General features: G+C 48.8%; 1 protein-coding gene across 1 annotated transcript in view; it reads left to right on the top strand.

Moving 5' to 3' along the window:
- The window catches only part of KPNA3 (karyopherin subunit alpha 3), a 1,475,105-nt gene that overhangs the window by 1,067,120 nt on the left and 382,981 nt on the right, over positions 1-25,004 (top strand). Inside the window, exon 13 of the mRNA XM_069640670.1 lies at positions 12,284-12,388. Coding sequence (XP_069496771.1) covers positions 12,284-12,388 — 105 coding nt within the window. The remainder of the gene's footprint in view (positions 1-12,283; positions 12,389-25,004) is intronic.

A 25,004-nucleotide genomic window follows, 5' to 3' on the forward strand; every position in this document is an offset into this window, starting at 1 on the left:
TCTTCTTTACTAAAGTACAGTAAAACTAGCCTAAGAGAACTTACCGCTTACTGTGGAAGTGCTTATAACTTCTACATCTCACAAGTCTAATCAGCTTGCGGCCCTACATTTGGTTCTTCTTTTTTAGCAAAGACTCCTAAGAACTTGTGCAAAGACCTTTCCATTTACTTACCCGAAGTGCTGCATCCTTTACAAAGACTTTTGCCCATTGGCTTTGGCTTAGCTTATTGAATTGAATGACTCTTCTAAGTGCTATCTGAAAGTATTTGCCTTTTACAAACTATTGAGTATTCTGTATGCCAACAGGAAGGTATTAATGTCCCCAGCACCCTTGTTACTGAAGTCACCTCTGGGTGTAGGTTGTTTGTGGGCCACCCCAAAAGGGCTTTGTCTGATCCAGAAACTCAAAGTGTACAGTATTGAAGTATATTTGTGTGCTACTATCCTATTGGTCCCTTCTGAAGAGGGCTTTATAACTGACTGATAAATACATTAATTGTTTATGCAAGAAACCTTGTGTAACCGTTTATTTGAATACCTGTAACTGTGAATCTTTGTGTAACTCAACTACAGCTTTTCCCCTCTTGAGATAAGCCTGGCTGCTCAACACGCTACCAAAACTGTGTAGTACAAGCTTATACCAAAGGTTGGGTTGCCTATACCTGTAGTCATAGTTGTTTGTAGTGTTCCCAGAGGGTACTGCATACAAACTTTGCCTAACAGGGCTCATCTGGGGCACAGGCCACGAGAGTTTTTCCTTCGGAGGACAAGATCAAGGTCAACATCAAGAGGGCCACGGCACACTTCCTCAGCAGAGAAGCGACATCGGCCTGGTGGTACGAACACCTGCTGGGTCTCATGGCAGCAGTGCTATTGGCCGTCCTCCACACAAGTCTCAGGATGAGGAGGATACAGCTACACTTCGTGGCATCATGAAACCGGGAATGGGACTCTCAGGCGGAGATGATAGTTGTTCCTTCTCTTCATCCGGACCGCTCATGGTGGTCCAGGGACTGCAACCTGTAGACTGGCAAGCCCTTCCGGCAACCTACCCCCACAGGTCACCATCACTACCGACTCCTTTCTCGAGGGATGGAGGGCCACCCTCGACAACCACTGCGTCCATGTCACCTGGACCCGACAGGAGCAGGGGTACCACATCAATTGGCTGGAACTGAAGGCGATCTGGTATAGCGCGAAGAGCCTTTCTTCCGGTTATCGAGGGCAAGGTCATACTCATTCAGACGGACAACTCGACCAGCATGTTCTATGTCAACAAGCAGGGGCTTACCAGGTCCCCTCCACTGTGCTGACTGGTAATCGGTATGTGGGAATGGGCCCTGGAGAAAAACATCTACCTCATGGCCATCCACCTTCCGGGGAATCCAACCTGGAGGCGGACAGGCTAAGCAGACTGGGAGCGGACAATTACGAGTGGCAGCTAAACGTTATCGTACTGCGGGAGATCTTCAACAGATGGGGGACACCCCCAGGTGCACCTTTGTCTCTTGGGTCAACCGGAAGTGCCAAGAGTTTGCCTCCTGACACGGGCCCCGGCTCCCTGGGCGACTCATTTCAGATTCAGTGGAACAGCATGACGGCATACGCCTTCCCGCCGACGCTGCTGATACACAGGGTTTTATGCAAGATCAAGGAGTCTCGCCAACTCAGCGTCCTTCTGATGGCTCCAAGGTGGCTAGCCAGGCCATGGTTCTCGGAGCTGCTGTGCCTCTCGGAGACCTCCCATTCGCCTTCCGACGGGCCGCCGCAAATCTTCTGACGCAGGCAGGGGAGAGGGGGGGCAGGGTCCTTCACCAACCGCCACAGAAACTAGCCCTCACAGCATGGTGCCTGTGCAGGTCACGCTAGGACACCTCAGCCTGTCTCAGGCTAATCTAGATATCATACAGAGTGCTAGGAGCAAAGCTACCAGAGCCTAGTATAGGAGCAAGTGGACCAGGTTCTGCCACTTGGCAGACTCTAAAGATATCAACCCTCATGCATGTACATTGGACAACGTGGTCTCCTCTGCTCGGGAGGATAGCTTGGGGGCAATGTATTCACCTTGGAAGCAAGACGACACAGAGCCCCACAGATACATCATATACCTCGCCCACTCGGGAGTGCAGGTAGACACTTGCTGCACTTACTTGGCAGCCATCGGGACTTACAGAAACTGGGGAAGAAGTCTTCTCTTCCAACCTGATTGTCAAGAATCTAACAGGACTCTCCAGACTCTACCCGCCTCACCTCAGATCGCAGGATAAGCAAAATCCAGGCGCTGGGTTCCTCAGAGCCCTACACTACATTTCACAGGGATAAAGTATTCCTGCTGACACACACAGCATTCCTACCTAAGGTGCCTTCCGCATTCCATCTAAACAAAGAAATGGTGCTCTCTACGTTTTTTGCTGAGCCCGAAGACGAGGCACAGAGTTCTGCACTGCCTGGATGTCAGTCGTGCCCTGAAAGTCTACTTGGAGAGGACCAAGGGCTTCCGCAAGTCAGACTCACTTTTTGTCACCTTTGGCGGAGCAAGACCGGGATATCAGGCCTCCATAGCCGGTTGGATGGTCTTGGCCATCAGAAAAACTTACGAGGGACAGCATAAGCCACTGCCGGCCAACATGCACGCTCCCGCAGTCGGAGCCTAGGCAACGGCCATCGCATTCCAGCGACATGTCCCCTGGCAATTTATAAGCATGACGGCCACATGGGCCACTCCTTCGGCTTTCTGCAACCACTGCTGTTTGGATGCCGGCTGTAGATCACACGCGGCTTTCGGACAGGTGGTTCTTAGAAACCTATTTGCTTAAGGAGGGTCTCTTCTTCACCCTGGGGCTAATCGGCTGTAATCGCCCATGCAGTATTTGGAGGAAAGGGGACGGAAGAGTAATTAGAAGATACTCATTGTAGTGACTAACATACTCTTAGTCCCCTTCCAGAGGCGGGTGCCATGCTAAACAATCAGGTGGCTACCTGGCCTACCCCCTCAGCATTCTGCAAGCATTATTGTCTAGACGGCAGTGAGCGCTCAGACGCAGCCTTGGGGCAAGCAGCCCTGACAAACCTCTTCTCTTAAGGTCTTCAACGTCTCCTCTCCCTGGGGCGTCAATCAGTGGTAATCGCCCATGCAGTACGGAGTAAACGGAATGGGACGTAGGCGTAATTGGAAGTTACTCACTGTAGTGACTTACCTACTCCTAGTCCATATTCCTCTTTCCTCCATAAGTCCCACCATCCCCCCTCCTTAATAATATAGCCTTTTAATCAAGCCAACGTGTCCAAGGGGGCTGAGGGGTGGTGCCGGAGGGCAGAGTCAGAGAAGGTTCAGTTCCCGTCCTTAGTGCAGTACGCCCATGCAGTATGGAGTAAAGGGAACTATGGGCTTGGAGTATGTTAGTCACTACAAGTGAGTAGCGTATAATATTTCAATGCTGTCTGCACATCGAAAATGCATACGGTTCAAAGTAGGTCAAGCGCATTATCAATTCAAAGTGCTCGCTTTTGGATCGTTTCAGTCGCTTGTGTATTTACAAAGGTACTTGCTGTAGTAGCACCGCATCTACAGAGAGAAAGTATTCCAGTGTGCCCTTATCTGGACGACTGGCTAATAACATGAGACCCCAGAAGTATGTCGCCACAATACGCACAAAACAAATCTTCTGCACAAACTGGGCTTTCAAACAAAAGTAAAGCCTAATCCCCAGTCAATGAAAACAATTCCTAGGAGCAGTCATTCATACCGAAGACACCTTAGTCATCTTCCTGCAACGAGAGGGTCCAAAACCTAAAACTTCAAATCCCTGTTATACAGCCGGTCGTCAGATAAGTCAGGACGTTTATGCGCCTTTCGGCATGATGGCATCATGGATCTTCGTTGTGCCACATGCAAGGCTATGTATGCGTCCTGTGCAAGAGTGGTTCGCAAAATAGTCACAGGCAGAAGGTAATTGGGACGATCTAGTGGAGGTTCCACAAACACTGGTGTCAGCAATTCAGTGGTGGACAAAAGAAAACATGTTAAAGGGAAAACTTTGTCAACTCACAAGCACACATGACAATCACAAATGAAGCATCACTTTCTGGTTGGGGAGGCCATTGTCTGCGCCAAACGGCACAGTGAATATGGACACATTTGCCATGGAACGCATTAATACTGTGCAATTGTTAGCAGTTTATAAAGCTCTACAAGTTTTCCAACATCAATTAATTTGAAAGAATGTGCTAATTATTAAAGACTAACGGCCATGTTTTCCATCAACAAACTGGGTGGGACTCACTTCCTTAGTTTATCCACACTATCATAGAAGATCTGGAGCCTATAAAGAGGAATATATCTTAAACCTGAATGTTCTGGGAGAACACAACTGCCCATCAGACATACTAAGCAGAATCACATGTCAACCCTGGGAATACAAGTGGCAGTTCGTCTGACATTCTAAGCAACATTTTTACACACTCTGTGCCACTATATATGGATCATTTTGCTACAAAAGAAAAAGCAAAATGCCAAGCTATGCCTCCAGTTTCCTGCAAAAGGAGTCCAAGTGGAACGCACTGTGGATCAGTTGGTCAGGAATATTTGCTCATGCTTTTCTTCCGTCCCCACTGTTAAAGTAGTCCACAAGAAGCTCCAGGTGAACTTTACAATGATTCTAATAGTTCCAATGTGGGCTCTTCAAATGTGGGTTTCACGCCGCCTCAAAATGTCCATTTGTCCGTTAATGAGACTAATGTGTCCTTTGAACATGTCACAGAATCGGGGGTTAATCTTACATCCTCAGACAATCAACTTAGCAGCTTGGCTCCTGAAGTTGTAATTTGGTCACAGATTCATGGAAATTCTAAAGAATGCCTATTAGCCAACACTAGATACTGCTTCTTTAACCATTGGGAGAGATTTGTGATATGGTGTAAAGTCAAATGTCAACCCAATTGACTGCTCACCGTTACATATAGTGTACTACCTATTGCACCTTTTAGACTCTGGTCTTGTTTTTAATTCATTAAAGTTCCATCTAGCAGCTCTCGGCTTATACAACTTTGCAGAGTAAAGTGTCTTGGTGGAGAGTTTGTTGCATAAGCCTTCATTGAAGTAGTAAAACTGCTTTATCCCCCAATTGTAAACCCAGCCCCAGGATGGGATTTAAATATTGTCCCAAGTAAACTCATGGACTTTCCTTTTGCGCCAATGCATAAAGCAAGCCTCAGAAGGTCTCGCAGGGTTGCTTTCCTTATAGCAATTCTATCTATACAGAGGGTAATGGGGCTTCAGGCATTGTCCATGACAGAACCTTTTTGTCACAAAACTCAAACAAGTTGGTCGTCAGAACACACACCCACACTTCTCATCTAAACACATAATTGCATGTCAACCAATCAACTGCTTTGTTTCAAAATCCTCAAACTTGTGGGGAAAGAGTACTGCACACAATGGATGTTCAAAGGGCGTTAATGTACTGTCAACAGAACTAAACCACTCTGGAATACAGAATAGTTCTTTCTTAGCAGCTGGGAGAGAATGGATCCTGTCTCAAAGGCTACTATCTCTAGATGTTTCGTAAGATGCATACAGCAGCGTTACACATTGTCAAACAATACACTGCCTTTTACACCTACATTAGCATTCATTGCTAACGTGCCACTACAAGCTATCTGCAGGGCAGCCATATGGAGTTCAATGCACACTTTGCCAATACATTATTGTTTTGACAGACAAGCCAGAAAGGATTCAATGGTGGGACAAGCAGTGCTGAAACATTTGTTTGACTTGGTTCCTTCCATCAACCCACCACCTTCTTCCGTTACTACTTGCTAGTCCATTCAAAGACTAATTATTAAAGCATGCGATTCTAAGCAGGGCCACAAGCCTCAGAAGACGAGCATTTACATTCCTGTAATAATCTTTCTGATTCTTGTATCTACTTAGATTCACATTCGCCCACCCATCCTCCCCTCAGTGGGAGGAGAAGGTGCCATAGACAATCGGTTTTTATGTGAGGGTTTTTCAAACAATTATTCATTCACATTTCACTATGCACTCCATGCAACCTCAGGTCAGGAAAATAATCTTAGGACCTCGGCAGGTGAGAAATCATGGGTACAGTACATGTCACAGTAGGGGATAGTATCACAAGAATGCCCAGCCAACGTCCCTTTTTTCTAAATCCTAGAATAAATCATGTTCTCCAGCATGGGGTCTGGCATGGATTCACATGCTCATTCTTAATCCCCATCAGGCTGGGAATCCTCGGTAAAAGAAAAAACAGTTTAAGTTTAGTTTATAAACTGTCTCTCCTATAAATGAATCACTGAGCTCTGGGTCATACTGCCCCCAGCAAATGACTACCCTCTACCTAAGCCCCTCCTCTGGCGCCGTCTTCAGATTTTTACCACACGTTCAAGTGTTGGGAGTCCTCGCGTTTTGCTCATCGAGCTTTCTGCGTTTTTCCACACTTTTTCGATAGGAAAACTCTGGTTTTGTTCAATCGAGCCTTTGTGCTTCATCGCTTATCCATCCGATCAACGCGGATCCGTTTTTCGGCTTTATACCTTGCCCCTCAAGGGCATCATCGAGTGTTCTCTTCTTGGAAGTTTCCAGAAGTCCTTCAGGCCTGCACCGCGCCAGATCATGTTGGAGGAGGAGGACCGGGCCTTCCCTCTTCAAGCTCTGCACCAGCTGTGGCTTGTAGAATGTTTTCACGGATGACTAGCATTCCCAGTGCCTGTATTGTCTACACCCAACGCACAAGGAGGAAGATTGTGAGATTTGCCGTGGCTTCTCCAAGCACACGATGAAGGGCCGTCACGTCTGACTGGCGACGTGGCTCAAGACCAAGGCCTGTACCCCGGGCGGTCCGCAGGGACTGGCCTCATCCAGAACCTGAGCGGGTTTAAGTCCTTTGAGGGCGCTCCATCCTTGGGTGTCCAAGACAAGGCCAAGCACTGCCAGTCCGCTTCTGACAGGGTTGCCGCACAAGCTGCTCCCACGACAGTCAGGGTGAACCCATAGTCTCCATCTGCCTCGATCTCCAGCCATCACTCCAGCTCTTCGTCGAGAAAGTCGGCTATCCTGCCTCAATCTCCAGCCATCACTCCAGCTCTTCGTCGAGAAAGTCGGCTATCCTGGGGAAGATGCGGGAGAAGCCAGAGAAGGCCAAGCAGGACACAGATTCTGTCCTGCCGGCGCAGGCCATGGTGATCCAGGCCAAACGTCCTCTTCTATCGAGATGCTTGCGGCTACCCTCTCTGCCCAGGGTACCCCTGTGGCGGCTGGAGTGGTGCTCCCTCCCAGGCGGGAGGCTTCTGCCAGGCCAGTGGAGAAGACTCCAGAGAAGGGGATGCCTCAGCCCAAGACAGACCCCTCTGGACCCGAAGAAGGGGCTCCTGGGGGGAGTGGAGGAGCTGCAGGGCATGGATATTTCATCATCCGATGAGGAAGACGTTTCCATCCACATCCCAGAGGAGATGGGTGATGACGAGAATGTCGAGTCGCCTGCGGGAGGCGACTGCACAGGCGCTGGGCCCAGCATTCCTGTCCCCAGACACCCTCCAGGGATCTGTCTCTGGATATTTGCTCACCTCCACACATTTGTGTCGGAGATTCAGAAGAGGATGCCGACGGCACTGCCAGCGACTCCACCAGTGGGGACCCTGTTGACTCCGGGGCCACCTCCGTCGAAGAAAAGGAGGAGGCACCCTCTGCTCCAGCCATCACTGCCTTCACCCCCAAGGGAGATGGGAACGGACACCGCTACGATGGACACTGACGACAGTGGCCTCTCTCTGCCACCAAGGGATGCTCGGCCAGACGAACTGGGATCCTTCCATTCCATGATTGCCCATGCGCCAGAACTTTTTCAGCTCACCCCAGAAGAGAAGAAAAAGGAAGGCTTCCTTTACCAGCGCTGGGAGGTGATAAGGAAGACCGTTTGGTCAATACTTCTCCTGGACGAAATCTGGGATGAGGGGTTGGCCCTCCTGAAGGACCCATGCTCGGCCTCGGCTAAGAGACCGGCTAGAGAAGAAGTATTTGGTGCTGGAATCTGCGCCCAAGTGTTTGCAGTCGCAAACCATCGCCGGACTCTGTGGTCTTGGCCACAGCAAGGAACAAGTCATCCAACCGGTCATCGTCAACCTCTATTCCCCCGGAAGGTGAGGGGAAGAAACTGGACGCCGTTGGATGGAAGGTCATTTGCTCGATAGCAACGGCGATCAAGGCGGCCAACGTCTTGGCGATCCTGGCCAGGTACGAGCGGGAGCTATGGTACAAGACGTTTCCGATTCTTGATTTCCTCCCTGAGGACAAGCAATGGAGATCCTTCAGGAAGGCAAAGTGGCGTCGGACCACGCCATCACCTTGGCCCTGGACATTGCGCACACAGGGTTCCACCAGATGGGGGTAACAGGGTTTGCCTCTGTCGTCGGGGCTGACTGATGGCCACCAACTTCAGACAAGAGGTCCAGACGAGAGTCCTGGACATGCGGTTCGGCGACCATCTTTACAGCAAGGCAGTCAACAAATCTCTTCAAGCCATCAATGCAGACACGGAGACTGCCCGTGCTCTCAGGACGCTGCAGCAGCACTGTCCGTCCTTTCGTCCCTCAGGAGGAAAGACAGGGAGGTCTTTGAAGAGTTTCAGCGGTGGATCGTCCTCTTAACTCCAGCCCTCCCGTTCCACGACCCAGGAAGGGGTTGTTCCAAGGCCTTCAGAGGTGGCTGTCGTCATTAAGGCTCCCAGGGTGGCATGCTGGCCTCAAAGCAGGACTGAACCGGCATAGACGTCGGGCCCCCACCTCTGCACCCCGGTGGGAGGCCGGCTAACAAACTTTGTCAGCGTTTGGGAAAACATCTCCACCGATCGATGGGTGTTGGATGCTCTTGCCCACGGACACATCTTGGAGTTTCAGCAAAAGTGTCCACGAATACCATCAATGGCCGACAGGAACACCACGTCCCTCAGCTGCTGCTGGAAGTTCGGGCCATGTTACGAAAAGGGGCGATCGAGCTAGTTCTGAAGCGACTCCGGAGCTCTGAGGTTTACTCGAGATACTTTCTGGTAAGAAGGAAGTTTGGGGGCTGGAGGCCCATTCTTGACCTATGACAGCTGAAGTTCATAAAGTCCCAGAAATTCAGGATGGTATTGTTGCAGCACGTGCTCGGCGAACTGGCAGAGGGAGACTTTGTTGTCGTTGGGTCTGGAGGACGCGTACTTCCATGTCCCCATTCACGCAAAACATCGCAAGTTCCTGCGCTTCATCGTACAAGGGAAGCACTACCACTTCAAGGTTCTCCCCTCAGACTGAAGTAGACTACAGGGGATTCATGTGTACCCTTACCTCGACGACTGGCTCATCTGGGCCAAGTCAAAGGACATCGCCGTTGATCACACAGAGAGGACCGTCCGGTTACTGACGGATCTGGGGTTCTCGGTGAACTATGCAAAATCCTGTTTAACGCCATTGCAGAACGCTCTGCTCCTGGGGTCCAGGCTCAACAGTGTCCTGTTTAGCGGCCTCGTCAGAGTAGAGAATGGCGGCCATTTTGGGCAAGGTGCAACGGCTGTTGGCACTAAAGATCGCCACAGTGAGGACCAACAAGTTGCTGCTCGACATGTCGTCATGCATCTGCCTGGTTCGGCTCTGCAGGTTGTGGAGGCGACCACTCCAGGAGTTCCTGGACACCCGTAGGATCCAAGTGTCCGGATGTTTCAAAGACAGGATTGCGCTCAACGAGGAGTTCCGTCGAGCGATAAGGTGGTGGGGCATTCACTCCAACATCGCTGGGGGCATGGATTTCCAGAAACCCCCCAGCCCCCCAAACCAGGAGACTGTCATGAAGGACTCTTCCCTGGAAGGGTGGGGAGCACACACCAGATGTCTCCACGCCAGAGTCCTGTGGCTGCCGGTGGATAAGGCCCTACACATCAACGTACTAGAACTACAGGCTGTGTTTTGGGCCAATAAGTCATTTCTTCCATCCCTCAAGGGCATAGTGGTGACGGTCTTCACGGACAATACCACCACAATGTTTTACATCCGGAAGCAGGGGGCACCAGATCCCCGGAGCTTTCCAGAGAGGCGCAGGAGTTGTGGCACTGGGCCGTCGCCCAGGGGATGTTCCTCATTCCTTTCTACCTGGTGGGAATCAACGCTGTCGCCGACTCCCTCAGCAGGGTGCTGCGCTCTTGCCACGAGTGGGAGCTTCGGCAGGATCAAGTGGACAACCCCTTCCCCATGTGGGGCAGTCCCCAGATCGATCTGTTTGTGACAGCGATGAACACCAAGTGCCGGAGGTTCGCCTGCAGGTTTCCCCATGCGGGGAGCATTGGGGGTGGGAGGGTTACACATTCTCCTTCCAATGGGAAGGCCTATTCCTGTATGCGTTCCCTCCGTTGCCGCTGCTACTAAGAGTCATCAGTCAACTCAGACGGAGCCAGTGCAGGATGATCCTTGTCGCGCCAGCATAGCCGAGGCAAACTGGTACCCGGACCTTCTCCGCATGTCAGCGTCCCCTCCAGTCAGGCTACCAGTGGTCACAGATCTTCTCGCCAGGGAAGGAGGTGCACCACGAACCTAAAGGCCTGGCTTCTGTAGCCCTAGAGTTCGGTGGTTGAGTTACCTGCTGACTGATGGGAGGTCCTCGCCAAAGCCAGGGCATCGTCGACGCTGAAGTGCTAAAGGCACAAATGGAAACATTTTGTGACTTGGTGCCAGTTGCAGAAGATTAACTCTGAGGGTCACAGCACCCCAGGTCCTTCCATACTTGTTGTCTTTGGCTAAGTCAGGGCTGGCTCAAGCCTCCATCAAGGTGCATCTAGCAGCGATCTCCTGCTATACACCGGGTCTCTGGGATGGTCTTCTCTGTGGTCACACCATCTAGTGAAGGAGTTCATCGAAGGACCGTTCTGTTCCTTCCCGCCAGTGTAGGTGCCTGCCCCGGCATGGGAACTCAACGTGGTGCTGACTAGGCTCATGGGGGCCCATTTGAGCCGATTCAGCAAGCTCCGCTTAAGTTCCTGTCTTGGAAGACTGCTTTACTCGTGGCCATCACTTCTGCCAGGAGAGTAGGTGAGATCCAGGCCCTGTCCTGCAAGCGGCCTTTCTCGACTTTCCACGAGACGAGGGTGGTGCTGCGGATGCACCCCTCCTTCATGCGCAAGCTTCCATCGGAATTTCATCTCAACAAGCCTTTAGTGTTACTGGTGTGTTTTCTGGCAACTTCGTCACCGGCTGAAAGGACTTCGCACTCGCTGGATGTGGCTCGAGCACTGAAGTTTTATGTGGCCTGCACAAAGTTTCCGGAAAGCTTTTCAGCTTTTTGTGAACTTTGGTCCAGTGAACCATGGGAAGACCTTGTCCAAGGCTTCCATCACCAGGTGGCTCTCTGACTGCATCACTCATTGTCATTGGTTGGCGAACCGACTGTTGTCTAACCGTCCGAGAGCCCATTCTACCAGAGCGTTTGTTCCGGTCCGGTGTGCCCCTGTTGGACATCTGCAGGGCTGCTACGTGGAGGTCTACGCACACCTTAATGAAATTCTACTGCGTCGACAGGGATTCCATGGAGGAGTCCAGAGTCGGCCAGGCAGTGCTATACAATCTGTTCGCTTAAAGGTGAGCCGCTAAGAGTAATTGCTTCTGTTGAGCCTTGCCACATCGGTGTTGTGTATGTATGCACTGCTATCTGTTCTTCATGAGCATGTGAATCCATGCCAGACCCCATGCTGGAGAAGGGACAAGTTACTTACCTGTAACTGTTGTTCTCCAGCATGCACCTGGCATGGATTCACATGTGAACCCTCCCTCCTGCCCCTCTGTGGCTCTTCTTGGTAATACTTCCACTTTACGTGCTACCAAATCCGAAGATGGCTGCCAGAGGAGGGGCTTAGGTAGAGGGCAGGCATTGGCTGGGGGCAGTATGCCCCAGAGCTCAGTGATTAGTTTATAAACTGTCTTTCTCCTATAAACCAAAGTGAAACTGTTTTTTCTTTTACTGAGGATTCCCAGCCTGACGGGGAACATTCATGAGCATGTAAAACCATACCAGACCCATGCTGGAGAACAGCAGTTAAAGGTAAGTAACTTGTTCCTTATACTCTGCACCAACCCCTGAATGGCAGCCTTTGCAAAGCATGTGAATCTAAGCAGATGCAAGTATACAAGCATCAGAGAAACTATTAAAGGTTTTGTAATGTTTGTTATAAATCTCTATATATATACATATATATATGCAAGCTTTAAAAAGGTTGGCCTTAAATGGCACTCTTTTGTGTTGTAGGAAGCAGTGTGGTTCCTTTCCAACATCACTGCAGGTAATCAGCAGCAAGTCCAGGCTGTGATAGATGCTGGATTAATTCCGATGATAATTCACCAATTGGCTAAGGTAGGAACAAGAAAGCTTTTAAACTTAAAGGGGACTTTTTGTGCAGCTGTTGACCTTTAAACATTCTGGTACATCTTCACAATTGTATAGAATTTGGTGTGGGTTAAGCTGTTTCCTGAAAATGTTCAATATTGCAACCCTCTATCGATTGCAGGACATCATTACTCTTAATGGAGTTATCAACTTAGAATGCTAATCTAGCACAAGGAAAGCAAAGAGGCAGGAAAAGGACTGGCGTAAGGTTGGCTCCGAATGAACACATGCTTTGACAATTAACAATTTTTTTTTTTTTTAAACTTGTAAGGTGTGAGGTTGAAAGCCCTTTAATTTGAGTTTGAAAAGAAGGCTTATTGATCATGTTTCCTTTGCTAGTTACTAGAGCTTTCCCTGGTGAGTCTAATGTATAAGGCTTCATCAAAGTCCTAGTAGTTCCCCTGAGAAACCTTGAACCTCTTTGGTGAGTGTTGGTAAAAAAAATATTTAATTTTGCTGCTTTCCTCCCATAGACTTCTATGGGGCACATTTATTTATTTTTTGCTTTGTTGTGACTGCTGAACTCATTTTTGGAGTAGAGTAAAGCCTTCTGCTTTACTTCCCTTTTCTTTTTGCTCAGTCATATTGCGAAACTGATCAGTACCCAAGACTTTCAGTACTTGGAGAATCCTTTAGTTTCATTATACCCTTTTAGATGGTGGCTTTTTGGTTACTTTAAGCATGGGCTTAGGATGAACTAGTGGTAGCAAATATTTTTCTGTTTGTATAATTTTTATCTTGTACACTTTTGCATTTACTGTAAAGGGCTACCCCCTAAAGATGGCAGTGACGCAAGGTTTTTGCTCGTCCTTTGCTCTTAGTGTACCGGGCCTCCTTTCGGCATTCCCGGGTCAAAAATACCATATATGCTGTTTGGAAAGATTTCCTTTGTGCAACTTTCCCTCTATAGTTTCCTTTGGAACCCCATTCTTTTTACTCTATTTTTGATCCTGTCCTGACTTTTTGAAGGGAAATAAAGCCTCCAGCTGCACTCTCCTTGCCTTTTTCTCACATGTTATGGGGAAACGCATCAGTCCTTCAGACTACCAAAACTGGAAACTGTTTTCCTTTTGAATTCCTGTGTTTATAACATTGCACAGCATCTTACAATGCAGCGCAATTGGAATACTTTTGTATCACCTTAGCTTTTTACACAAAGGGTTTTGGTTACTTTTATATGCACTGAAAGACGAGCTGGTAGCAGTTTCATTTTTACATGTTTTGCATAATTTCTGGTGTTCACATTCACATATGGCTACTAAACATGGCTAGTGCACTAAAATGGCTGTGCCACAGGGTTTTCGATTGTTCTTTGGCCATATTGTAGTTTGGCCTGCTTCCTGCCCTCCAAGGTCAGGAAAGTCCTTATAAGGTCATGCACTTGGCCGTTACAGTGACCGCTTTCACAGGCTAGTGAGCCTTTGTGAGAGTCCGATGAAGGGGGCTAGGACTATGTAGTTCCATTCCACATCCTTGGTGCCAGAGAGTCTGCTTCTGTCTCGGATTGGACAACTACTGGCAGTTTGAATGGTGCAGACCCTTCCCATTAGTGGGCTTGGACATGCTTCCAGCTCGATCTTGGATAAAAGGAGGACCTCTGCAGCTTTTCTTAGGTCTACGTTGGAGTCAAGAATCCATCGTAGAGGAGCAGCCGGCTGAATATCTGACTCCAAAAGTGGCCTGGCATCCCTTCCAGTGTCTAGCCTGGTGATGCCCTGCTCGTCTGCCTGATTTCAGAGGACCCTGAGTGGTGCTTTAGCCCTTGCACTAGTGGGACCAACTAGTCTCAACACCTTCTGAAGTGTTTAGCCCTTCAGAAGTGTCCCTGGACTTCCCGGTGGACCGACAAGCTTTCTCTTGGGGTCCCTCACAGTTAAGATGTATTTCTAGTGTCTGGCCTGTTGGAAATATTGTAGGAGGCCACCCTCGTTATAGTGGACAGGGAACTAGTGAAGGGGATAGCCAAAACCCAATTAAGGTAGCAATGGAGCGCGATCAAGGCTTATTCCTGTGCCACAAGTCTTCTCCATGAGTTTCAGCATCCCACTTTCACTCAACCTGTCCTGGAGCAGCTGCTGTGACTGCGACTAGAAGGACGCCTGTTCTTGCCTGCAAACCGTAATCATCGCTGGAACTTTCCTTCCTCTGTCAAGTGAAGTGTTCCAAGGAGGTCTGCATTGTTAGAGTCTTTGTTTCTTAACCACCAGGAGTTGCATCTTGAATTTCCTTTCAAACTGAAGAATCCTCAAACTTGCTACTTCTGGGCACCTCTCACAGGAACCAACCGTGGAAGATCGAGCCCTCAGCGACAACCAGATGATCCACAAGATATCTGGGAAAATCTTAGTTGGGGTGGGGGTGAGTAAGCATACCTGCAACGTGCGCCCACCCCCCTTCTGTCTTACATTTCATAACTTTGGAAACTGAGCCCTTTGTCTCCTATCTCCAACTTACTTTCCTTTGGTTGTTGAACCTGGGTTAAGTCACCTGACTCTGGTTTAGCCTTTGGTCTAGGACGGACAGTAGAGCTTACCTGTCTTGTGCTAAATTGTTGCAGAACTTTTAAATGGTTTTAAATTATTCGGACTCACCACCCCTTGTCCATTGCAGCACTTCAGAGAATACAGAATTGTGAGAAACTTTGTGTTGGAACCTGCGGCTTTTAGGCACTAGGCTCATACATCTTAAGGTTGTTCTTCAGTATAGGTGTTGGGTTAGATTTCTCTTTACTGCACCTTTCCTTCCATTTTTATGGACCTCCAAACTTTTTGCTTATATTTTTGATCCTAACCTGATACCTCAAGTGCAGTGAACCCTTGAGCTTCACTACACTCGTTTGTTCATCTGTCATGGGTAAACTGACATGTCCTTCAGGCTGTCTGTACTAGGAAACATTCTTTCCCTAAGCCTAGTTACTTTATTACTACTTTTAGTAACGTGTTATCACTTGTGGTACCTTTTTATCATGGTACAATGCATCTTACAATGCAGTACAATGGGGGTACACGTTTGTTTTTGCCCTAGACTAACTCAGATTTTTGGTTACTCTAGGTGTGCTAAATGGACAAGCTGGTGGCAGCAGTGCGTTTTTACCAATTCTTTTGGCCATCTTGTCTTTTAGCCTTCTTCCTTGCCTCTGAGGCCAGGAAAATCCTTATATGGACTTCCAGTTCCCAGAAAAGCAGAGGCTTTTGACGGTTAATGGAGGGCTATGTGTATTTGCTGACAGGATGTGGGCTGGGACTGTCTGGTCCCAATCTACAAACTGTTTTCACTGTGCCTGAGTGATATGCATGAGTTGTCCCGCCAGTGGTCCGAATTGGAGCACTGCTGGGTGTGTGGGGCTTGTTCTACTATTGGCTAGTGGAAGTTTCTGCTCTTACCTGGCTCTTGGGATAAGAGGACCCCTGCACCCACTCTGGAGAGATGCTGGAGAAACCTGAAGGAGCCAAGACACCTGTCCAGTTGTGAGACCTGTGAGGAGACTGGTGACCTGTCTGAAGGAGACCTGGCAGCCAACTTCTGCTGCTGTCCTGGAAGAGACGTCTTGCTATCAATCTTCAGTCCTGCGAGTGAGCTGCGACTCGTGGAGTGGAGCGAACATCCATTCCTGATGTCTTCTAGGTAACCTGCGAAGAGTCTTCGGAAGTGCCCCGGGACCACCCAGTGGCTGACCAGCTCTGGTTTGGGCTACTGTACTGTCGCCGTTCCGTGCTGAGGCCTGGAACATGGGGGCGGGGGATCCTTGCCTTGTCCTCCAAGACTTATGAAATTGCGGAGTCCTAGCATCAAGGGGGACCCTAGATAGGAGGGGAACGTCTGGCTGCGAAAAGCAAGTCCCTTTGCGTCGCTGTGCTGCAGTGACCACCATCCAAAACGGCTCACCTGAGTCGAGTCCAGTCCTGAGAGGTCATTTATCGTGTTTTGCTGCATTCTGCCACAGTGTGTCCTTGCACCAGCCAAAGACACCGACTGGAGAACTGCTTGAACCTGCAACCCCTGTGAATCAAGTGCTGAGGCTGATGGGGGGGGGGGGGGGGGGGGGGAGCGGCCCCGGGCCTTCCACCGACTTGTGAAGAATCTGAGTATGGGGGGTGAGTTAGTGGTTCTTACCTGCCCCTAGACTCCCTTTTAAAGGTTTTGCTAATTTTTATAAACTTTTATAACACTTAGGCTTTGCCATTCCTTGCTTGTGCAAGCCTTCCAAAAGTTGGAGATAATTTAGTTGACTAGTATAGCTTGTCCACTAACCCTTGGAATCGTTCACTGGACCCCAGATACCCTAGCTTCATTTTTTCCAGCGTTACAAACTGTGTCGGAACGTTTCCTGGACTTTTGGGCATTAGGCCCCAGACAATTTAGGGAAGGACTTTTGAAATTGGGGCTAATTTCTGTGTACCTGTAGTGCATAATCTAATCTCTACTTTCCTTTACAGGGGTTTGATATGTTTTATGCCCTACTCTAGTGACTTTATATATGTATTCTAGTATTAGTGTTCTGTGATTTTTCATAGTGTTTTGCCATAACTAACTATATTTTTATACATATTGTCTCAGTGTAATTTGTGACTCCCATTGTGTGTACTCATTGTGGACCCTTTACAAGCTCACCACCTCTTGAGACTTAGCCTAGACCACTCGTCACGGCTACCTTTGACTGGTTTGGCTACAGCTCCCAAAGTTGTCCATCACAGAAGAGGTTGGCTTTCTATACATCTGTCCCCAGTATAGAAAATCAGTCCTAACAATAGGGAATTGAACTTGACTGGTTCTCATTTGAACAGAGTATTGTGTGATATTACTTCCTGCTAGTTTCATTTTTAGTGTGTTCTAAAGGCCTAAATAAATGACTGTATTTCGAATGGATTGGGTCTTCCCATGTATTCCTCATCTTGGATACTCGTATCTCGCCAGCTTTGCTGCTTTGGGGGAAAAAAAATCTCGGCAGAGGGCGCTGTGCAGGATGCCGTGGCTTTGATGTCCCTCGAGGGCCGCCGTAGCATGTTGTCACCAGTAGTACAAATAGCTTGTGCCACTCCCGTTGGCTAAAGTTGTTTTTCCAATAGCTTTGCTTCGAGATAATGGCGCGCTTTGTATTTTCTTCAAGACAACGTCGTCTTTGACCACTCCTATCCCCAAGTAATTTTTTTAAAAAAACGTCACGACTGGGGCGAAAATGTCGATAACAGACCTCGCCGTGTCTGCCTTTTGGTGTTTGGGTTCCAGCCATTGGACTGACTGCTGCGGCTCCTGTCAGTCTGACTGAAAAAGCTCTTGGGAAACGCAAAGGTAAATTGGCAGTGGGGCGGGAAGCTTTGAAGGGCTCTTCGAAGATATATAAAAAGTCCGGTGAGTTCAAGGACTCCACTCTGCATAAACACTCTAAAAGGTCTTGATCGAGGAGTCGGTCGAGACCATTTTCGTCTTCTAGCTCCAAGAAGGTGAAGAAAAGGCACCGTAGGTCTCCCTCTTAGTCGTCTGATACCTTGTCTGAGGTTATACGATGCCCGAATAGGTCGGATTCCTCTAGCAAGTGGAAGGCGTTTAGAGTAGAGATGTTGCGAATCTTTGAGAATGTGGCCTCGACCCCCCTCAAAAGAGCCTCGCAAGAGCCAGACCCCGGTCACTCCTTTGGACGACGCAGGAAGGTCAAAAAACAACTTTGGCCAAGTCGAGTAGTAAATCGGAGACTCGTCATCCTTGATTCGACACTAACGTGTCGAGGGTTTTGACCCGCGAGTCGAGTCCGTCTCTGATACCGGCAAAGCATAATACGTCAAAACATTTGATTTCATCGACGCCTTCGGCACAGATTGCTTCGACGCTGAAGCCAAAAGAGACATCTACTCCTTTATCGAAGACTATGTCGACGATTCCCTTGAGGCAAATTCCGGTCCAGGAGAAAATTTACAGACCTGTACTGAAGACAGACTTTAAGTCAATGTCCTCGATTTTTGAGAAGGAAAGTGCCGGAGAGGAAGCTATTTCTCCATTGGGTGTCAGATTTGGCACTAGAGCAGTGCCTGAAGAATAAATTGACCATGAGTCAAAAATGAAAGCTCTCTGCGACTCCCTCCACTCTGCCCGTGGTCTTGATACATCACCAGAGCTGGACTTGGCTAAACCTGACCCTTCAGAGCATGCTGACTCGGTACAGGAATCTTATGAACAGGGTTACTGAGTACATGGTTTGAAGTCGGGCCTCACCAACGTTCGAACAGGATGACATGACGGATATCCTGGACCAATGTCCCCAAAAAGACCCAATTCTACCTTTTCATAGAGCCCTTCAGAGGAAGGTGGTGGCTAACTGGGAGACTCCTGAGTCTGTTCCAGCTGTCAATGAGGAACTTTGCCAGGAAATGCAGACCATCAACCAGTGACCCTGATTATCGCAGCAAACACCCTACACCTGAGAATTTGGTGGTCCAGGCTGCAACTTCCACTAGACAGTCAGCCTATCACTCCATTTCCCCAGATAGAGATGATAAAAATGGTGGATGCGTGGGCTCGCAAGGTGTTTACCTCGGGCAGTATGCCCCTAAAGTCCACTAATGTTACCTGTACCCTAGCCAGGTTCACCCATACCCTGTGGGACTTTGTCAAAACAGCGGCTGAACATATTCCAGAAGGCGAGAAAAGGGAAGGCTTTCTGAATATAGTAAAGAACTAGGCTTCTGGTGGCAAGAGAATCTGGGGAGCGAGAGTCTGGTGGGAGCGAAAGTAAAAACAGTCTATTTTGCACTGCGCTCCCTATGGAATATTTTACCCTATATTCCAATGGAAGATAGGGCGGCTGTGGTGGGGTCAATTACCAACCCCCACCTGGACTACTGCAATGGTTTGCTAGCAGGAAAAAAACAAATGGACCGACTGCAGAGGGCAAAGAATGGAGCAATTAGAGTAATTGGTAATCTTAGGAAAAGAAATCCTGTTTCATCGCTACAAAGAACCATCCACTGGTTGATGGTGGAGAATAGAGTTAAATTCAAGACGGCATGTCTAATTTTCAAATTTTTGAAGGGACTAGCACCCTTGGATTTGGCTGATAAGATAACACCATATCATCCCAAAAGGAATCTACATTCAGAGGATAAACTCCTCATTTGTAGTTTACAAACTAAGTTTGTAACTAGAGGAGACAGAAGCTTTGGAGCCTTTGGCCCCAGAGTCTAGAATGAACTTCCATTGGAAATTAGAATGTGTGAGACTCTTGACATCTTTAGGAAGAAATTGAAAACGTTGCTATTCAAATAAAGGAAGAAATTGACTGAACCAGAATTCCAATGTTCGTTTCTTTAGCTGTTCAATTCTAAGTCTAGTTGTCATCTGCACCCGAATATGGTTCATTCTGTCTGGTGCAAGTTTAAAAATGTATCAAAATCAAAAGGTGGCGATGGGAGTGTCTATCAGGACTGGATACTGCTAACAGCATTAGCAGATCCATGGCTGCAAGCACGGTACTGTGCAGATTTGCGTGGTTGAGAAAGTTGGGGGGGTTTGCACCAGACGTGCAGGCCAGGCTACTCAACATGCCTTTCGACGGCTCAAGGTTGTTCGGCAGCAAGGCAGATGAAAGCCTGGAGAAGCTGCAGACCTCCAAGGCCGCAGTTAAGTCCCTTAGTGCCTCCATTTGGCAGCCTCAACAACCTTATTCGGGTTTATCTTCCTGGAGAGGTTGTTTTTTTCGTTACTATTCCTCAGTTGGTAGAGGAAGAGGACAGGCCGTACAGAAAGGTCTAAGAAGATGCCCTCGTGGTGGACGAGGAAGGGGTGCAAAGTCAGCCCCAGCAGCAGCATTTTTGCCCTCAGCCGCTGCTGCAACCGCATCTAAGCCACCCTGAGGCCTTGATGCACAGGACCTCAGTGGGAGGCAGAATCTCTCAGCATCTGAATAAATGGCGGGGCATTACTTCAGATGCTTGGGCACTGGAAACAGTAGCTCAAGGTTACTGCCTTCCTTTTCTAAAAAGGCCTCGGGATCATCCACCGGGAGCCAACTCTGTCAAAATTCCAGATCCGCTCCTTATGCAGGAGATATTAACCCTGCTAGCTGCTAGAGAAAGGTGCAATAGAGCAAGTACCTGTTGCGGAGAGGAACAAGGGTTGGTACCCCCCCCCCCCCCCCCCCCCTACTTTCTCATTCCCAAGAACGACCGAGGCTTGAGACCCATCTTGGACTTAAGAAGCTTGAACAAGTTCCTCAGGAAGGACAAGTTCAATATGGTTACCCTTTCTCATATCTTTCAGGCTCCAACTCCAAGACTGGTTGGTAGCATTGGACCTTCGGGATGCTTACTTTCATGTGCCTATCGGTCTCAAGCGCAGAAAGTACCTGAGGTTCATGGTTGGCGGTTCTCACCATCAGTTTTGGGTTCTGCCATTCAGGCTGACCTCCGCCTGAGGGTTTTCACCACCGTGATGGTAGTGGCAGCAAGTCTTAGGAAGAGGGGGATTCACGTCTACCCTTACATGGACGATTGGCTGATCAGGGCTCGTTCACCCGAGCAAGCTCGAACATCTCAGCATAACCTGCCATTCCCGCCACAGACTGGGCTTCTCCCTCCATTACAAGAAGTCCCATATGATAGCATTCCAAAGACTCCAATTCATCAGAGCAATCCTTGAAACTTCCTCTGGGAAAGCCTCGCCTCCCGAGGTGAGAGATCAATACATTCTGCCGATGGTAACATCTGCGTTCAATTTATTTTTTAGGTTGCTCAGTCACATGGCATCCTGCATTTTTCTGGTGCCAGAAGCCCGATTGAGAATGAGAATGCGTCAATGGGCTCTCGGAACTCGATCGTCCCAATTTTGAAGGAACATTTCTGATCTTCTGCAAGTTCCGAGCAGAGTTGCTCAGGACCAGATTTGGTGGGCTTGCGAGGAGAACATTCTCAAGGGACAACCTTTTCGGCAACCATGGCTGGAGATAACTGTAGTGACGGACGCCTCACTCATGGGGTGGGGAGCCCATACCAGCAAACTGACAATCAGCAGTCGTTGGTCTCCATCGGAGGCCAAACTACACATCAACCTTTTGGAACTGAGGGTAATCAGACTAGCGCTGATGGCCTTTGCGGGGAAAGAATGTTCTGATAATGACGGACAACCCTGTGGCCATGTACTACCTCAACAAGGGAGGTGGTGTAGGGTCACTACCACTTGGCAGAGGGGCAATGCAGCTCTGGTTCTGGGCAATACAAGAAGGAATCTCTATCGGCAGTTCACCGAGCCGAGGAGCAGAACACAGCGGCAGACACTTTGAGGGGGCAGAGCACAGTCTCCCACGAGTGGGAACTAGCTCAGGAAGTCCTTCAAAAGATCTTCACCCTTTGGGGAACCCCTCAGGTGAATCTGTTTGCGGCCAGTGTCAACAGGAAGTGCGAAAAGTACTCCTAGGGTACACGTTCGTAGTGGAATGGGAATGGCCACTTCTGTACCCATTTCCTCCGGTTCCTGTGATTCCTCATGTATTCAGGAGGTTGAGAAACTTCAGGAAAACCATGATCCTAATTGCCCCGGATTGGGCCAAGAGGACTTGGTACCCGGACCTTCTGGACATGTCCATGTGCCCTATAGGTCTTCCACAAAGAGAGGATCTTCTCTCTCTCAAGGGGAAGGTTGGGGTTCTCCATCCAGAGGTCAAGTCACTCACCTTTCACGCATGGTTTCTGAGAGGCTGAGATATAAGGATTGGGAAGTCCCGGACAACGTAATGTAGATCTTGCTTTCGGCCAGGCCAGCAACCAAATCATTGTACCAGTGTTGTTGGATTAAGTTCAATAACTGGTGCAAGGACAAGAATGTGGACGCTTTTCAATGTGTCACTGCTATTGTGCTTTCTTTCCTGTTACATCTGGCCAATCTGGGGCTCAATATTGGAACAATAAATGGATACCTAGCCACGCTTTACATCTTTAAGCGCTCCTCTGAAGAGGTTTCCTATATCAAGATACCATTAATTGTCCAATTTCTGAAGGGACTCACTAACGTGTACCCTCCAGTCCCATTTCATGTCCCTGCTTGGGATTTGAATCTTGTGTTAAAGTTTCTAACATGTATACCTTTTTGAGCTTTTACATTCTTGCCCGTTAAGGCTCTTAACACTGAAAACTGTTCTCGCTCAAAACCCCCTCACACTCTAACCAAACCTCTTACTTCTCTTACCACACTCTACGACTCTTGTCTCGCCTCTGCTAAATCCTCTTCTCTAACCTACTACATTCTCAAGCCACTCACCCTCGCCGTATCTTCCAAACTCTCGACTTCTCTCCCCCACTCCTGATCCCTCCTCCAATTCTACACTCTCCCCTTCTGATTTCGCCAACTTCTTTTCCTCTAAGATTCTTACCCTTCGTCAAAAAATCCACCCCCCGATTTCACTTCTACTCCTCCCCCTCCCTCATCCTGCATGTCCATCGTCCATCCCGTCTCCCCTTCCGAAGTCTCCACCTTACTATCCAAAGCCCACCCCAACTCCGCCCCATCTGACCCTCTCCACTGCCTTCTCATCCCTAGGATTTACCCTCTTCTTATCCCCTACCTCACCTCCTTTTTCAACATCTGTCTCTCCTCAGCTACTTTTCCCTCTGCTTTCAAGCATGCTACGACCATCCCTACCCTGAAGAAACCTTCTACTGATCCTCTTCTCACCTCTAATTTCAGACCCATCTCTCTTCTCCCATTCCTCTCAAAGCTTCTCGAGCGCCTTGCCTACTCTCAGCTCTCATCCTTTGTCACTAACTCCTCTCTCCTACCACCCCACCAATCAGGCTTCCGTCCCAAACATTCCACAGAAACTGCTCTCACCTCTATTCTCAACTCCCTTCTCTCTGCTCGCCACCCCAAACAATCCTCTATCCTTATTCTCCTCGACCTCTCTGCACCCTTTGACACCATCGATCATCCCCTCCTCATTCACTCTTTCTTCCTTTGGCTTCACAGGCTTTCCTCTTACCTCTCTTCCTGCTCCTTTACTGTCTCCTGGGGTGACCGGTCCTCTCCTACCTATCCTTTCAAGTACGCCATACAACAAGGGTCGGTACTTGGTCCTTTCCTCTTCTCTCTTTACACCTCCCTCATTGCCCCTGTAATCCCCTCGTTTGGCATCTCCCACCACTTCTATGCCGACGACACTCAACTCTTCCTCTTTCTCCTCCTCATCTGACCTTCACCAAAACTCTCCTCCTGCCTTACTGCCATTAAGAACTGGATGTCTTCCCGATTCCTCTCTCTCAACACTCACAAAACCGAAGTTATATTCTTTCCCTCTAACTCTTCCCCCTCCTACTCCTCCCCCATTCATTCACTTTCCTCCCTCCAATCTTCCTATCTCTCTTCAGGCTCGTAACTTAGGGGTTCTCTTTGACTCCTCTCTCTCCTTCTCCCAACATATTTCCCTCACTTCCCACACCTGTCGCTACCACCTTCAATATTCGCAAAATCCGCCCTTCTCTCACTTTCCACGCTACTAAACTCTTAATCTCCTCCCTCATCTTCTCCCGCATCTTCTACTGCTACTCCCTACTCATTGGACTTCCAACTTCTCATCTTGCCCCTCTTAAATCTATCTACCACTCTGCTGTCCGTACCCTCTCTCTACTTACCACCCGTGACTCCATCTCTTCCTCTCTCTCTCTCTTCCCTTGCCTGGCTTCCTTTTCACTCCCAGCTTAAATTCAATTTCTCTGCCTTGTCCTCAAATCTGTCCATGGCCTCGCTCCCCCTTATCTCTCCTCCCTTCTCTCCCTCCCGTCCCCTGCGGTCCGCTGACCATTTCCTTCTCACTGTAGCTCCCTCCCCTTGTGCCGCCTCCCGTTTCCGCTCCTTCCAACTCCTAGCACCTCTACACTGGAACTTCCTCCCTCTTGCTATCCGCTCTTCCCCCACCCTCACCTCATTCCGCACTTCCCTTAAATCTCTCCTCCTCCATTCCCCTCCCTGAAGCTCCTCCCCCTCCTGATTCCCCCCTTATTCTTTCCCCTAACTACCTTCCCCTCTCCTACCTCCCCCCCTCACCCTCCCCTCCTCCTACCATTCTTCACTCCACTCCCATCCTCTCCCTCTCCCCTACCTATCCCCCTCAGTTAATTGCTCTTTTCACTGTTTTTGTTGAATGATTCATAATGTATTTGCTTCAGCTGTTATATTGTTTATGTATCATGTTGTTCAATTGTAGATCGCTTTGGCGTAAGGCACTTAATAAATCAATAAATACAATACTAACATCAACCCGCAGGGTGAGTTGCAGGCTCTTTCACGCAAGCCTCCTTATACTACCTTTTCAGAAGGATAGAGTTAAACCTTAGTTCTTGCCGAAAGTAGTTTCTGACTTTCACTTGTCACAAAAAATAACACTTCCAACTTTCTACCCTCCTCATTTGGGCAAAGAGGAGGAGAGGTTGCATAGACTAGACCCAAAAAGGGCTGAGTTTTTATATAGCGAGAATAGCAAAATTACACCAGGATGACCAACTCTTTGTGGGTTATACCGGCCCTAAATTGGGATTAGCGGTGACAAAACAGCCTATATCCCGCTGGATTACTCTAGCTATTGGGGAGTGTTACAGGCTAGCTGGAA

Source organism: Ambystoma mexicanum, chromosome 7q (assembly GCF_040938575.1).
Source record: "Ambystoma mexicanum isolate Mex_15411 chromosome 7q, UKY_AmexF1_1, whole genome shotgun sequence".
Taxonomy (NCBI): Eukaryota; Metazoa; Chordata; class Amphibia; order Caudata; family Ambystomatidae; genus Ambystoma; species Ambystoma mexicanum.